This window comes from Gracilinanus agilis, chromosome 1 (assembly GCF_016433145.1).
Source record: "Gracilinanus agilis isolate LMUSP501 chromosome 1, AgileGrace, whole genome shotgun sequence".
Taxonomy (NCBI): Eukaryota; Metazoa; Chordata; class Mammalia; order Didelphimorphia; family Didelphidae; genus Gracilinanus; species Gracilinanus agilis.
Window position 1 is genome coordinate 776686069 of NC_058130.1, and position 14622 is coordinate 776700690.

The window sequence follows — 14622 nt, forward strand, 5'->3', positions numbered from 1 at the left end:
TGAAGACAGTCCTTTGAGAAAGTACTGTGCTTTAGAAATGTGAGCTATAGTACTTTATTGTAACAAAATACATTATATTTTTCTTTTTTAAATTAAATTAGTTAATTAATTAAATTAATATTGAATTTTAAATACCGTTAACTAAACTTGGCTTGATAATATTGAAATTAATATCATGATAGCTTTTCAGCCCCTGTATTCTGTTGCTATTTTTTAATTTATTTATTGTCTTAAAAAAAAGAAATTCTTCTCATTGCCCCACTCTCTTTTCCATTGGAAAAACAAACAAGCGAGAAAATCTTCATAACAAAACTACATAATCCAGCAAAATAAATTCCTACATTGACTACCTCTAAAAATGGTGTCTACTTTTGGAATTTAAATTTGTCATCTCTCTAGTAGGAGGTGGGTGCCATATTCATCTCTGGGCCTGGATTCAATTCTTTCACAGATACCTTGTGAAGTAGGTAATGCTTTACTTTTATTTCTGTTTGAACTGTGCAAACTGACTCTCAGAGAGGGAGGCAATTTCAGCTCATCACCTGTCTATCAAGTGCAAGGAAATGGGGCCGGGAGCTGGTTCTACACAGACAAATAAAAGTAGCTTCTGCTCTCAGGGTCTTCTATCCTCCTGGAGGAGGAACAGCAAGTACACAGGTAACTAAACCTAGGCTCATTTTGTGGAGCAAAAACACTGCAATGGCTAGTGGGATTAGGTTGGGCTTTCCATGGGAGATTGCTTCAGAACCAGGGCTTCTGGCTCCCAGAACACCAGGCTTCTTTCTCCTACTTCTCAGATCAGTAGCACCCTACTCAGCAGCTTTCCTGCTGATGGAGCTCCAAACCCATTTTGGAATGCTGGGTTCTGAGTGGCTGTAGGAATGTGGGGGGGAGGGTGTGTTGAATCCTGGAGTCCTCTAGACTTGGTCTGAGCAGGATCACTCATATTGTCACAGATTTGAAACTAAGACCTTCAAAGTCATTCATCAGAGAAGGAATGTGAGACCTAGGGTAAGGGCAGAGTTGCAAGAGTGGAGCCTTTCAGAATGTTCAGAACAGAGATGAGTGACAGACAATGGTTGGGAAGCAGAGGATTTTAGGAAGGAAAAGAACCCTGGGGGTCTTCATGCTGGGATCTCTGAGGGGGAGAGGAAGGACTCTGAGTACCTCGAGATCTAGAGAAGGCTTCAAAGGGATTTTCTGGAGACAGTTGGACATGCTGAAACCTGTGTTGTTTCTGATTTAACCTGAGACTATCAAGGAAGAGTTCCAGGACCTTGGAGGGTCAACAGGTACCGTCTGCTACCCCCCCCCCCCCCAACCAGGAAGACTCACAGGCTATCTGCCAAACAGAGACCCCTGATTTCAATACCTTATTTGTATTTAGCCTAGGGATAAGATATAAGGAAGGGATTTGGCTTGACCAGAGAAAGAAGGACCTTGATTGGGAATTAGTTCAGGGACCCCCTTATTACCACTGCCCTTTTCCCATCTCCTACAGAATTGATACCAACAATAATAAACTTTGAAAAGCAGTCAGATAAAGGGCTTCTTGAGAAAGGGGTACAGAGGGAACAAGAGGGAGTGGGAAGAGCCGGCAGCTTAGGGCTTGGCTCTATCAGCCAAGCCCTTCTCCTGTGCTGCTTTGACCTGATAAGGTGGTCTGTCTAAAAGGGGGATTCTTTAGGCTGCTAAGCCTGGGGACTTACCATTGTTATCCCCAAGAAGAAACCCCAATCAGGCTATTATCACTTGCCCATTCTCTGTAGAGACACGGTCATACAGAAATACCTCATGCCCTCTCAATAAGAGGGATAGGAGAGAGTGGCCCAGACAGACTCCATCTTAAGAGTCTGTCATCCCATTAACATCCTTGAGACTTCTCCACAATCTATCCTTTTTACACTAGGAAGATGGCTTGCCTTGCCCAAGGCCCTGGGTTCCTTCTGGCCTAGCCAGGACCATAGACATCATGTAACCCTGCCACTGAGTTCATAGGGAAAGATGACAGTATCATGTCCCAGGTCTTCATGATGATGAAGCTGCAGATTGCAGGCCTTCAGCCTCCCAAGGCAGAGGCCATAACTAGGAGACCACATTGTGTGTGGCTGGGGTTATTCCTATATGACTAGAGCATTTTGTCTGTTGTTTGTTTGACCTTCACTGTTAGGCTACCATGGAAGAACAGGAATATGAGGTGTGGCTGGCTCCCACCCATTTGGAAAATTGGCTTTTGTGTCCCTGCATTGAAAATTCTCCTGTCTGCTGGCAGTAGAGCTATTTTTAAAAGCAAGGCTATTGGAAAAATTAGATAGACTCACAGTTGACATCGAAACTTCTCTGTGTATCATGTGTCCACTAAGATAAGATTGGGATTGAGCCACCTGTGTGAGGGTAGGACTAGTAGCACTGTGTGTGTGTGTGTGTGTGTGTGTGTGTGTGTGTGTTTTGACTGTGTTCTGGCATGAACTTGATAGGATTGTGAAATTATAGGTGGGACCAAGGGTAGGAAGAAGTTGGGATTAGGTCAGTAAAAGGATAGGTAGGACCCCCAGTCAAGGAGGGGGGAAATCAGAACCATGTTCCTGCAATTCAGCCACTTAGAATCACCCAGGAGGTTCTAGGCAGTGATGATAGAGAGAGGGGAGGGGAAGGACACCCCTTTTCCCTCATTTACCTTGTATTTACTACATATTTGTTTCAGGAGAACATGAACCACTTGAGGCAGAAAACCTTCATTTTTGCCTCTTGTTTCCCAGGACAAGTAGTTATTAAGTGCTTTTAGAATTGGAAAGTAGTTGTGTGGTGACCTGGAGTCAAGAGTGTGATACCAGATGAAATTGACTGAGGATCCAAATGCTGTCAAGAAAGAAGCAGAAGAACAGCAGGATACCTCAGAGAGTGACTTATTTTACTGTCTTGAGCTTTGGTCATCTCCATTGTAATATAGGGATGACACTTGCTGCACTGTCTTGCCTGAGATCATCTGTAAAAAAGTGTTTTGTAATTTTTCAAACATTCTACCCCATGTCCTCAGTGGAGATAGTAGGATTGAAGGGCTTGGATCAGAGGCTGAGTTATGAGCATGGATTTTGTAGACCAAAGCCCCTGAGGCTTCAAAAAGAGATTAAGGTGCCAGCACAACCTAGTCTGCCCAGATGTGTTTGAGGGCAGGTCCCTGGTCCCTAGCGTAAGATTTAAAATTGGGTTTTGACTCAATATGAGGGCTATAAAAATGAGATTGTGGTCACTGTTTGTAAAATATTAGCCCCTAAGTCAAAATGACTATTAGAAGTTTTTATTTACAACAAGGTAGAGGTAGTGAAAGTGGAAAATATAGGAAGGAGACAAAGCCTGGTCTAGCCTACCAGCCTTAAGTCCTCTGACGAAGTCCAGTTCAGCACCTGGAAGGGGCTTCCCCAAGTCACAGTCTCCATGTGGATTTCCTGGTTGTCTTCAGCCAGAGTTCCACCAATGCAGAATGACTCTAAGGAAAAGTGTCTCTTCAGCTCTACTCACCGATGGGAACTGGATCATCCAAGGGAAGAATCTCTCCAAAAGCCAAGGCAGGAATGGTCTCCAAGGAACCAGTCTCTCCAAAAACCAAGGAAGGAAAGAGACCAGACCATGTTGGTCTCTTCTTTTATACCCCCTTTTTCCATGTCATTTCCTGTCTCTTCCTCCTCCTCACTGAAACCGATTGCAGTCTTTCAATTTACCTAGCACTGCCCAGGGCTGGGCATTGCCCTTTGGAAGTGAGAGTTTTCTCTATTAAGTGACTTGAGGATTCTTTTACTTAAGTGTTAAAGTAGAGGTACTTTAAGTTTTTGATTGATTGAATTAAAGGTTGCTGTTAGATTACATTAAAATAGACAAAAGGAGTTAATTCTCTCTTCACACTAGTTTGGCCAAGCTTAGTTGGGGCTCTGGCAAATGATCCCTTTGTACCTTTGTGGTGGGTTTCTGTGTGCCCCAGTGACTCTTTAAAGGGACTTTACTCTTAGAGGAGTAAATGGATTTGGATGGTGCCCTTACTGCCTGATTGAGCTTAGGCAATTTATTAGCCTTTGGGGCTTCCATTCCTTAATCTACAAAATGAAGAGGTTGGACTAGATAATTTCTGAGGTCCTGGGCTACTCCAAACCTTTAACTCTGGGAGGAGGAAGTTATATGATCCAAGACATCCAACCAGTAAGCTCAATTTCTGAAGACCTTTTTCTGTCTTCCCCCATCCCCTGCAGGCATCTTCTTAAGGACCCCCAAAGGAAGCAGATCGTCATTAGATTTGTCATAATCAAGGTTCACTCTAAGGACAGACTTTGCCAATGGTTCAGGTTTAGTAGAGGGAAGCTCTTCAGTGCATAATTGTGAACATGGGATCCTCTCCCTGCCTTCCCAGAGCTTAAAGATGCAAATGAGGAGGAGTGGCCCTTGCTGATAGAGAAAACATGGTTTGATAGACACCAATAGAAGGTCCTCACTTCTGTTCTCATAGTATTAGGGAGAAGTGCCTAGAATCTATGGCTTCAACAGGGGTCAGCCATTCCCTGCATTTGGTGGATATGAAGTTGACTGGTGTTTCCCTTACAAATTCTTGTTCTTATTCTCTGGGCAGTCTAAGAAGAACTGTCTTCCCTGGATGGTCAAGAAGCCACCTGGTGGTGGTGGTAGGAAAGGGTTCTGTCTTATCAGGAGCACCAGGGTGGTCTTTGGTATCTGCTTGGTTATCATCCCTCATTGTTATTGCTTTGATTCTAGTGGGAGCCTGGGCACTTTGGTCTTCATTCTTCTGACAAATACTAGGTGTGGTCCAATAAATTGAGCTAGAAGGGTGCCAGAGGGACAGGTGGAACTCTGGGAGGCTGGTTCTAGCTTTGTTACTGGCATAGCCAGCAAGACTGGACAGATCATTTCCCTCTTCAACTCTTAAGATTCTGTGATTCTCCTTTTTACCTTTTCCTCATCCAACTAAGAATGTAATACTTTTTAATCCTAATTATGCCATTTTATAATTTATAAAAGACTTCCACGGTTAAGGTTTCATTTGACCTTCAGAGAAGCACTGTAGTCTCTTCTTACTTGATAGATAAATTGGGTCTCTTAGAAGTTCTGCCTTATCCAGAGTCAAAGGACCTAGTTCATTTCAGTCCTTCCTCATATGCTTTTTCTGCTCCCCCATAGTCTCTCTTCCTTTTCTGTTTCCTGAAATCTTGCCTGAGTCACCTTTCAGCAGCAGCTCAGTTTTTCTTAGCATCTTGGGATAAAGGACTATATAAACACAGAGACCCTCCCGTCATAGTTCCAGCAATGTGGCAAAATCTCTCTCTGATACTAGCCATTGTAAAACCAGAAAGGGGAGTAGTTAGGTGGCTCAATGGATAGAGAGCCGGGTGAGAGATAAGAATTTGGAATGAGGCAAAGTAAGTTGAAGAGAATCCCAGTTTTCTCTAGGAGGCTTTGATTTCAGTTTTCTCCTGAGCTGGTGAAAGCCCTTTGGGAATGACCGTTTGTCCCCCTCTAGCCCTACTCTACTTTCTGATATGATCCTTCAAGAATTGGGAAGGATGATGTGACCCAGGTTGGAGAAAAGGGACCCAGTGTCCTTTTCTTTCCTCTGCCTCATGTCTAGTCTAGACCAATTTGAATCATGACCTAGTCCTGTGATGGTGAACTTTTTAGAGACTGAGTGCCCAAGCTGCCTGTGAGCCACTCCTTACCCCAGACCAGGGGAGTGAGGAAGTACTCCCATTGGGCTGCTGGGCAGAGGGATGGTAATGGGAGAAATGTACTCAGTTGCATGTGAAAAGGGGGAGGAAAGCAGCCCCCTCTGGCACATATGCCATAGGTTTGCCAACACGGACCTAGGGTTTGTAAAGTTAGAAGCCATTTTTACAGTCTCTTTCATAATCTTTATTTATGGCCATTACTGTGAGGGTTGGAGGTGGGTGGATGGAAAGAGGACCATCACTAGAAGCTGCTTCCACACTCTACCACCTTAGGGCAGACTTGGGTATGTCCCTGTAAATTATTCTTCCCATTCACCTCTGCTTATTCTTTGGGGATTTACCTTTGTGCTGTGACATGCTTTATGGCCTTTGATTTAGGGACAGAGAAAGAGACAGAGACCTAATTCACTCAACAGGGAAATTACCGGAACACTGTTGGCCCAGATGTGTTTGTATTCCTGCTTGTCTCACCCTCAGGGTCTGCTAATCAGCCTTGTGGGATAGATGGAGTGCTCACAGTGCCAGTGCCTTCTGGAATAAAAGAACTTAATCTTTTTCATTGCAGGTTCCATTACAGCTCATAGAGAGTGTTGAATGCCGAGATATATTTCAACTTCATTTGACTTGCAAAGACTGCAAAGTTATCAGGTATGTATGCACATGCTACCTTTTAATGTAGAGATATGCTGAGAGCAAGTGCATCTGGCTGCAGGGTCCTGGCATATTGGGTTTTTTGTGACCTTCTGAGGGGAATATGCCCCTTTGCTTTGTCTGGCCTTACAAATGCTTATGGAATTGAAAGCTTTTTCCAGCTTCGGGGAGGCTTCTTCTTAGACATCAGGCATGTCCTGAGCCCACAGTAGCTGTCTGACCCACAATGACTAGCAATGGTAAGAGAGAGGGTTGAGAGGGTCAGGAGATGTGTTGGTTTGGGAGTGGGAAGAAAACCCTCCGGCTCTGAACTAAATCATTTAATCTCCTTTTAACCCACAGGATCTGATGGATTTTAGGTTCCCTTTGTATAGTTCTTTCACATGAACAATCTAGCCTTTCAGTGGAATTGTCCAAAAGTTAGGCTACAGAATGGGCTGGTGGGTCCAATGGATGGTGGTCTCTGTCTTTGATTTTTTAACTCTCTTTGGTCACATTAGAAAAGTTAGCTTAAGTTTCACATGGTCTCCTGAAAAAAACAATACATGCAGGAGCATCTAGGTAGCTCTGTAAATTTAGAGGCAGGATGTCCTGGGTTCAAATCTGGCCTCATATACTTCCCTGGTAAGTCACTTAATCCCCATTGCCTAGCCCTTACCACTCTTCTGCCTTGGAACCAATATGTAGTATTAAGTCTAGCATGGAAGGTAAAGGTTTTTAAAAGCAAAACAAAACAAACAAAAAACCCCACAATGCAAGCACATTTGTGCCTTTTGTCATTTCATTCAGATGACCAGAAGATTATGAATCTGCCTGTGACACTGAATGCCCTGATTATGCTACATTAGGGAAAAATCTCATTTCAGTTCAGCCAAGTTATCGGTGTCTTCTACATACAGGTCTCTTATGTTGGGTGCTCCTGGTGGTGCTCAGATGAATATAAAGCATCATTGCCCCTACTGAGCTGACCATTTTGATCAAGATTATATATAAAAATGAATTCACTGTCATTGTCCAAGAACCCAGGGGTAGTGCTGCCTTCTCCTATAGTCTCTTTCATTTCCTGTGGTTGGAAAGATTTTGTTCTTTTCCCCTCATCACCTTTTTGTGTTTTGTGTTGTGTGTGTCTGTGTAGAAAGTCTATACCGGTATAGTAGATTATAAACTCCTTGTGGTTAGGTGCTGGCTCATTTTTCATCAGTTTTCCTACTATCTATTGGAAAAAAAAATGTGTAGGGTGATATAATTTAGAGCTGGAATGACCTCCAAGATCATTTTGTTAAGAGGAGTTGTGTTAAATCGACATCCTTCACGATTACCCTCTAAATATTTTAAGTGTATTAAATATTTTAGTACATCCCAGAAAAATTGTGAAAATCATCACAATTTCTGAAAGGGAAAATTAAAAAAAATTAACTTTACTATTATTTATCATTATAGTAATATCCTTGTGTGTATATATATGTATACACATACACACACATCCATACACGTATATCCTTTTATAATGTGCCCTGAGCTTATTCCCCCACTCTAAGACTACTAGGCAGGTAGTTCAGGCATTATTATTACTGTTTTAAAGAAAAGGAAATTCACACATGAGGAGGGACACCAGCAAGGTTATCTAAATGCTAGGATTAGGATATAGGGAATGGAGTCCTAGTCCTGTTTTTTTTCCTCTTTATCACATTAAAGTTACATATACCACTTGAGAAAATTTTACTGGTATTTAACTTAATGAATGATTTAAATAAAAGATGGAGAGAGACTCATGCTTTGAAGCCTCTTCTAAAAAACTATGGATTTTTTTTAAAGGATTGATGCTAATACATTTTTACTCATGCTGTAAGAAATACCATCTGATGGTCCTTGCTTTCAGTGGGCTGAATGTCAAATTTCATTAGCCTGTAAGGGAAAAAAAAAAGATTAATCTTATTTTAGGGGCTTATGTGTAATGGTAATCAAATCCTGGCCCCTTCCCACTAAGACCTCTCCAAACCTAGAGGAAGCATGATAAGAGTGAATTTTGAATGGCTGCTTTCTATTTTTATATTCAGAAAAGGGAATGGTTTGAGGAAGACATTTCTAAAGATATTCTCTTTACTTTTTTTTTTTTTTTTTTTTTTTTAAATTTTTAAACCCTTAACTTCTGTGTATTGGCTTCTAGGTGGAAGAGTGGTAAGGATGGGCAATGGGGGTCAAGTGACTTGCCCAGGGTCACACAGCTGGGAAGTGTCTGAGGCCGGATTTGAACCCAGGACCTCCTGTCTCTAGGCCTGACTCTCAATCCACTGAGCTACCCAGCTGCCCCCCTCTTTACTTTTTAATGATGAAACAGATTTAGAAGTTGAGAGGAAGGAGCAATTACCTAAATATAACTGAACAGTAATAGGAATAGGAATAATAGAAGTAACTTCTATTTATGTTAGGTTTTACAGTTATAAGGCATTTTCTATACATTATCTCATTTGCTCTCCTCCATACCACTTGTTTGAGGTTATGATTATCCCATTTTACCAATGACAAGACCCAGAAAAGTGAGGAGACCTACCTAAGAATCCAGAGCTTATAAAATTAAATAGGGAATCAAGACTTGCAATATCCAGTTTTCTTTGACTTTGTCTAGAGCCCTAAAGTGACTCCTATGCTTATTTGCTTTTTTTACTTAGAGGCAGTAGGTGGTTCAGTGGATAGAGCACTGGGCCTAGAGTCAGAAAGACCTGAGTTCAAATTCAGCCCTAGACATTTACTAGCTGTGTGACTCTGGGCAAGTCACTTAACTATTAGTCACTTAATAACTTGTCTATTTTCTCAACTGTTGTTGTGAGGAACAAATCTTACATCATCTTGACTCTGGGGCTGGTTTCCCTTTTAAATAATTGATATTTCAGTAAAATGTTAAGCACTAGCTTATGCCTAACACTGCTTAGGACCAGGAACATTCCAAGTTTTGTTTTTCATCTTTCTCCTGGTTTTTGTGTTCAGACCTGTGATTTTTATCCATATAAAACATTCCTTGGTTTTGGATTTGCACTAATACAGATCAGCATCTCATCTGTAACACAGAGTCTGAGAGAGTGACCAGAGGCAAGAGGCAGACATGGAAGAAGAAAATCAGTGACTTGGTCTGCTCAGCATCTTCTCTGTACCCAAGGCAGGCCTTAGACACAAACCCTCAGTAACTCCAAGGACCTTCCTTTCTTCTCCTCACTAAGATCCCCTCTCTCTGCAGAACAGTTGGCCAGGAGATTTCCCATTTGGCAAGAGGACATGTCTCCAATATCTCTAACTCTATTAGACTATTTTACATCAGAATGTTAGATGGTACAAAACAAAAACTTAGTGAGGTCTGAATGGGCAGGTCATCAAAGACAGGATCCTGATTTACCCATATCCATTGTCTCAGCTGTTGGAATGTAAGGGTTTTACTTTTTGATTCATTTCCCCATCCCCAAGCATAATGCTGGCACCTAATAGGCCCTAAATAACTCCTTGTTGATTTTTTTTTGTCCTTATAAAGGTGTCAGTTCTCAACCTTTGAGCAGTGTCAAGAATGGCTTAAGAGATTGAACAATGCAATCCGGCCTCCTTCCAAGATAGAAGATCTCTTCTCATTTGCCTATCATGCTTGGTGCATGGAGGTTTATGCCAGTGAGAAGGAACAACATGGTGACTTGTGCCGGCCAGGTAGGCACCATTCCTATTTTGAGGGCTTTCAGCCCCTTTGTATCCAACTGTGTGTGTCCCTGGAATGATTTGGGTGTTAGTATAGAATATTTCTTGATTCATAAGGTCATAGTGTTTTAAAATGGAAAATCGAAAAGGACCTGGTGAATCTTTTAGAGACCAAGTGCCCAAACTACAATCTTCGCATGGCATGTGAGTCCCCTGCCTTACCTCCAATAGGGGAGGGAGGAAGTAATTCCATCAGGCTGCTGGGCATGGGGCGGGTGATGGGAAAAATGTCCTCAGATGTTGTGGAGAGGGCAAGGGGAGTAGCTCCTTCTGGCACACGTGCCATAGGTTCACCAACATGGACCTAACCCTTCTATTTTACAGATGTGAAAGCAGAGGCCTCAGCATGTCTGCTAGGACTCAAACCCAGGTCATCTTACTCATGACAGGATTTAGAAATTCACTGATAATTGGTTAGACACACTATCATATTAAACACCACTTCTTTTATTGCTATTCCAGTTACATTTTACTTAACACTTCAATTCTTCACATGCTAAAGCAGTTTATGATCCAGGGAACAATGATGACGCAGAAAGGAGAAGTAGACATTATCACCACTATATAGGCCTCCAAAGATTCACAATATGCCTGATATATCTGCAAAATATCTGTTTTCAGGGCCATAAGTTTTAAAAAATAATAATGCCATTTTTATCCATACAAATTAGCTTCTAGAAGTTCTGTTACATATGTTTAAACAGAAGCCTATTGTTTAATATCTCAGATTTTAACATCTTTTATTTTCCCTTGGGGAAAATAGTTACTGATCATTTCCCTATTTTGCCCTCCTCCACACCTGCAGTATCCATATTATTTCCTCAAAATTTAATTTAGTGCTATATATTGTTTTTTTTTAATTACAAAGAATTTTAAAGTTATTATTTTACATGAGTTTCTCACCTGACCAATGAGGTAGGTGTAATATAGGCATCATAGTTAAGGAAATAGATTTTAGGGAATTGAAAATGCCTTCAGTTACACAAATACTATGTCTTGGCCAAAGCAATTTTTAGACTCTTTGGGTCTCTCTGTTTGGGAGTTGATTTATAAAGGCTAAAATTCCTTAGGAAATAATGGTAATGTGTCAATATTTTTTCCTTTATCCATTTCTGTTTTCTAGCATCACTTGCTTGTTTAAATAGGTCATATTGGAACTGTTCTAATTGCATGCATTAACTTCTCATTTTGATTATTTCTTTTAATTTGGTCTTTCTTTGCTCAAACAAATCACTAGAAAGATAAACAAGAAAGAAATTAAGAATCTGAATCAAATGTTAGGAAAAATTTTATATTAAAGACCCTTCATGTTTATTGAATAAGAATCATAAGTATTATGCCTATTTTTTAAAGTTTAACACGCACATTTGTTGGGATCACATACCAATGTGTAGAGAACTCAGAAATAAACACAAAAAGGTAAATATGCCTTATAGGCCATACTGGAAAATAAATTATAATCATTAGGGGAAACTGGAACAAAAGACATGCTCAAATGAATAAAGTTATTCTCATTAATGAGCAGGTCAAAGAATAAATCATAGAAAAACAAATAATTTTATTGATATAACACAGACAATATAGCACAATTTTTGGACTTTAAAGTAGTCCTCAAAAATTTGTTTGAACACTATTAACAAAAGAGATCAATGAATTGACCATGCCATTAAGAAAAATCTTAGGAAATCAAGAAGATAATAATGTCTACATAAAGCACAGAAGTAGAAGTTTTTAAAATAAAAGGAGAGAGAACTGGAAACAAACATATTGTTGTCCTGATATAGTAATATTTCTTCAGTTGCTTATAGAGGCTCTGTTGTAAGCATCTGGGAATACACATTAATCCAAAATCAGAAGGGAAACAACAAATTGGGAAAAAATCTTTTATCTTTACAGTCCCAGAAGTAATTTATGAAGCACCTGTTGTGTGCCTGGAACTGTGCTAAAAGCTAGGAATTCCATCACAGACAAGAAGAAATAACAGTGCCTTTAAGGAGCTTACCTTCCAATATTGGAAAACTACATCTGGAAAAGGGGATGGGCTGGTGGTGGCAGGAGGACTCGGGGGCTAAGTTTGAAGAGTCTAGAGCAGAGTAGAAGAAAGACAAGAGCTCCTGTCATTCTGCAAATGAGCTGCTTTGTAGCCACTGGTCATGCATTTTCTGAGGGAAGAAGGCCTAGGGAGGGGCAGATGGAGTTCTCTCTGCAGGCTAGGTCCTTGGGGAGTCACTGGATCATTTCTAGCTTAGGCATCTCTCTGAACCCACTAGGTATTCTTATGAACTCTAATAATCTCTATCTATTTGAAACCCAGACCTATAGATCTAGCCCACTCTTTGATGGATCATTAAGTGTCTACTTATTGCTGGACAGTTTTCAACAGAAGCCTGATTAAATCACTCCCCTGGGTAAGAAACTTTAGTTGCATCTCTAGGATCTAGTGCAAACTGGTCTGGCATCTATCTTGCTTTTACAGATGTAATATACATTACTTCTCTTCCAATCAGACTAGTTTAATGAGCCAAAGATGAAATGATTGAAGAACCAAGGTTCCATCTTCTGAGCATATCAGTTTATTAAACAGTGCATGCCAATTGCTCAATAAATCGGGGACCAGGCCCCTTCCTCAGTTTAGGGCTATACCCTTAATACAGTGGGAGGCAGACTTTTGATACAATAAAAACAATCAAATAAGACCAATTAATTAAAAGAAAACTTTATACCATTTGATAATCTGATTTCTATTTGGAGGAAAGATTAGGGACTTTCCATGTTGGAATGGGGAGAGTAAATAGGTGCAGTTCCCTGAATCCAAGAAAGAAAGCATTCCACTCCTCCCCAAGTATCTGTAAATAATGAAAGGATCATGAAAACAATAACCGATCATCGTGGGGCCTATTTTCAGATAAGACTTATAGGTTGCTTGAAATGTACAATTATGAGAAAATTACTTACATCAATTTTAGGATCTGACTATGTTTCTGGTCAGTAACCTGGGTCCTGGGCTAAGGGTCTCAAACAGCAGGTACAGCTGGTCCAGTTTCTCAGCCATGCAGGGCTAGGTTCTAACAATGCAATATGGTTTTCTCCCAATTTCCACAATTAAACTTTTCTCACAGGACAGAGTTTGGACTAGGCCCATAACTGAATAGAAAGGTAGCTGAGCTAGTTCCAGAACTGAATCACTTAAAAATATTTTTCTGCTTCCATAATTCATTTTCTTTCCCTCCCCTCTTCCCTCCACCATCCCAGAATGAACAAAGCAATTCCACTGGGTTATACAAATGTTATCACTTAATACCTGTTTCCATACTATTCATTTTTGCTATAGAGTGGTCTTTTATTTTTATTTTTTAGAAAAGTTATCATGGTTACATGATTCATGTTCTTACTTTCCCCTTCACCCCCAGGCCCCCCCTCCCCATAGCTGATGTGCATTTCCCCTGGTTTTAACATGTGTCATCAATCAAGACTTATTTCCAAATCGTTGATAGTTGCATTGGTGTGATAGTTTCCCTAATCATGTCCGCCTCAACCCCATGTGTTCAAGCAGTTGCTTTTCTTCTGTTTCCTCTCTTGTAGTTCTTCCTATGAATGTGGGTAGCATTCTTTTCCATAAATCCCTCAGAATTGTCCTTGGTCATTGCATTGCTGCTAGTACAGAAGTCCATTACATTCTATTTTACCACAGTGTATTGGTCTCTGTGTACAATGTTCTTCTGGCTCTGCTCCTTTCGCTCTGCATCTGTTCCCGGAGGTCTCTCCAGTTCGCCTGGAACTCCTCCAGTTTATTATTCCTTTGAGCACAATAGTATTCCATCACCAGCATATACCACAGTTTGTTCAGCCATTCTCCAATTGAAGGACATAACCCTGTTTTCCAGTTTTTTGCCATCACAAAAATCGCAGCTATAAATATTTTCGTACAAGTCTGTTTATCTATGATCTCTTTGGGGTACAGACCCAACAATGGTATGGCTGGATCAAAGGGCAGGCATTCTTTTATAGCCCTTTGAGCATAGTTCCAAACTGCCATCCAGAATGGTTGGATCAGTTCACAACTCCACCAGGAATGCATTAATGTCCCAATTTGGCCACATCCCCTCCAGCATTCATTACTCTCCCCTATCATTTAGCCAATCTGCTAGGTGTGAGGTGATACCTCAGAGTTGTTTTAATTTGCATTTCTCTAATTATTAGAGATTTAGAGCACTTTCTCATGTGTTTATTGATAGTTTTGATTTCTTTATGTGAAAATTGCCTATTCATGTCCCTTGCCCATTTATCGATTGGGGAATGGCTTGATTGTTTTATACAATTGATTTAGCTCCTTGTATATTTGAGTAATTAAACCCCTGTCAGAGTTTTTTGTTATAAAGATTTTTTCCCAATTTGTTGTTTCCCTTCTGATTTTGGTTGCATTGTTTTTGTTTGTACAAAAGCTTTTTAATTTAGTATAATCAATCATCCCATTCACATTTAGAGTTATAATTATTAGTTGTGTATTCCC

The 14622-nt window shown here is 40.5% G+C and overlaps 1 protein-coding gene across 1 annotated transcript in view; it reads left to right on the top strand.

The window, feature by feature from the left end:
* Positions 1–14622, top strand: part of MTMR3 (myotubularin related protein 3) — a 100573-nt gene that overhangs the window by 36286 nt on the left and 49665 nt on the right. Inside the window, exons 5-6 of the mRNA XM_044674227.1 lie at positions 6292–6374; positions 9898–10064. Of these exons, the coding sequence (XP_044530162.1) occupies positions 6292–6374; positions 9898–10064 (250 nt within the window). The remainder of the gene's footprint in view (positions 1–6291; positions 6375–9897; positions 10065–14622) is intronic.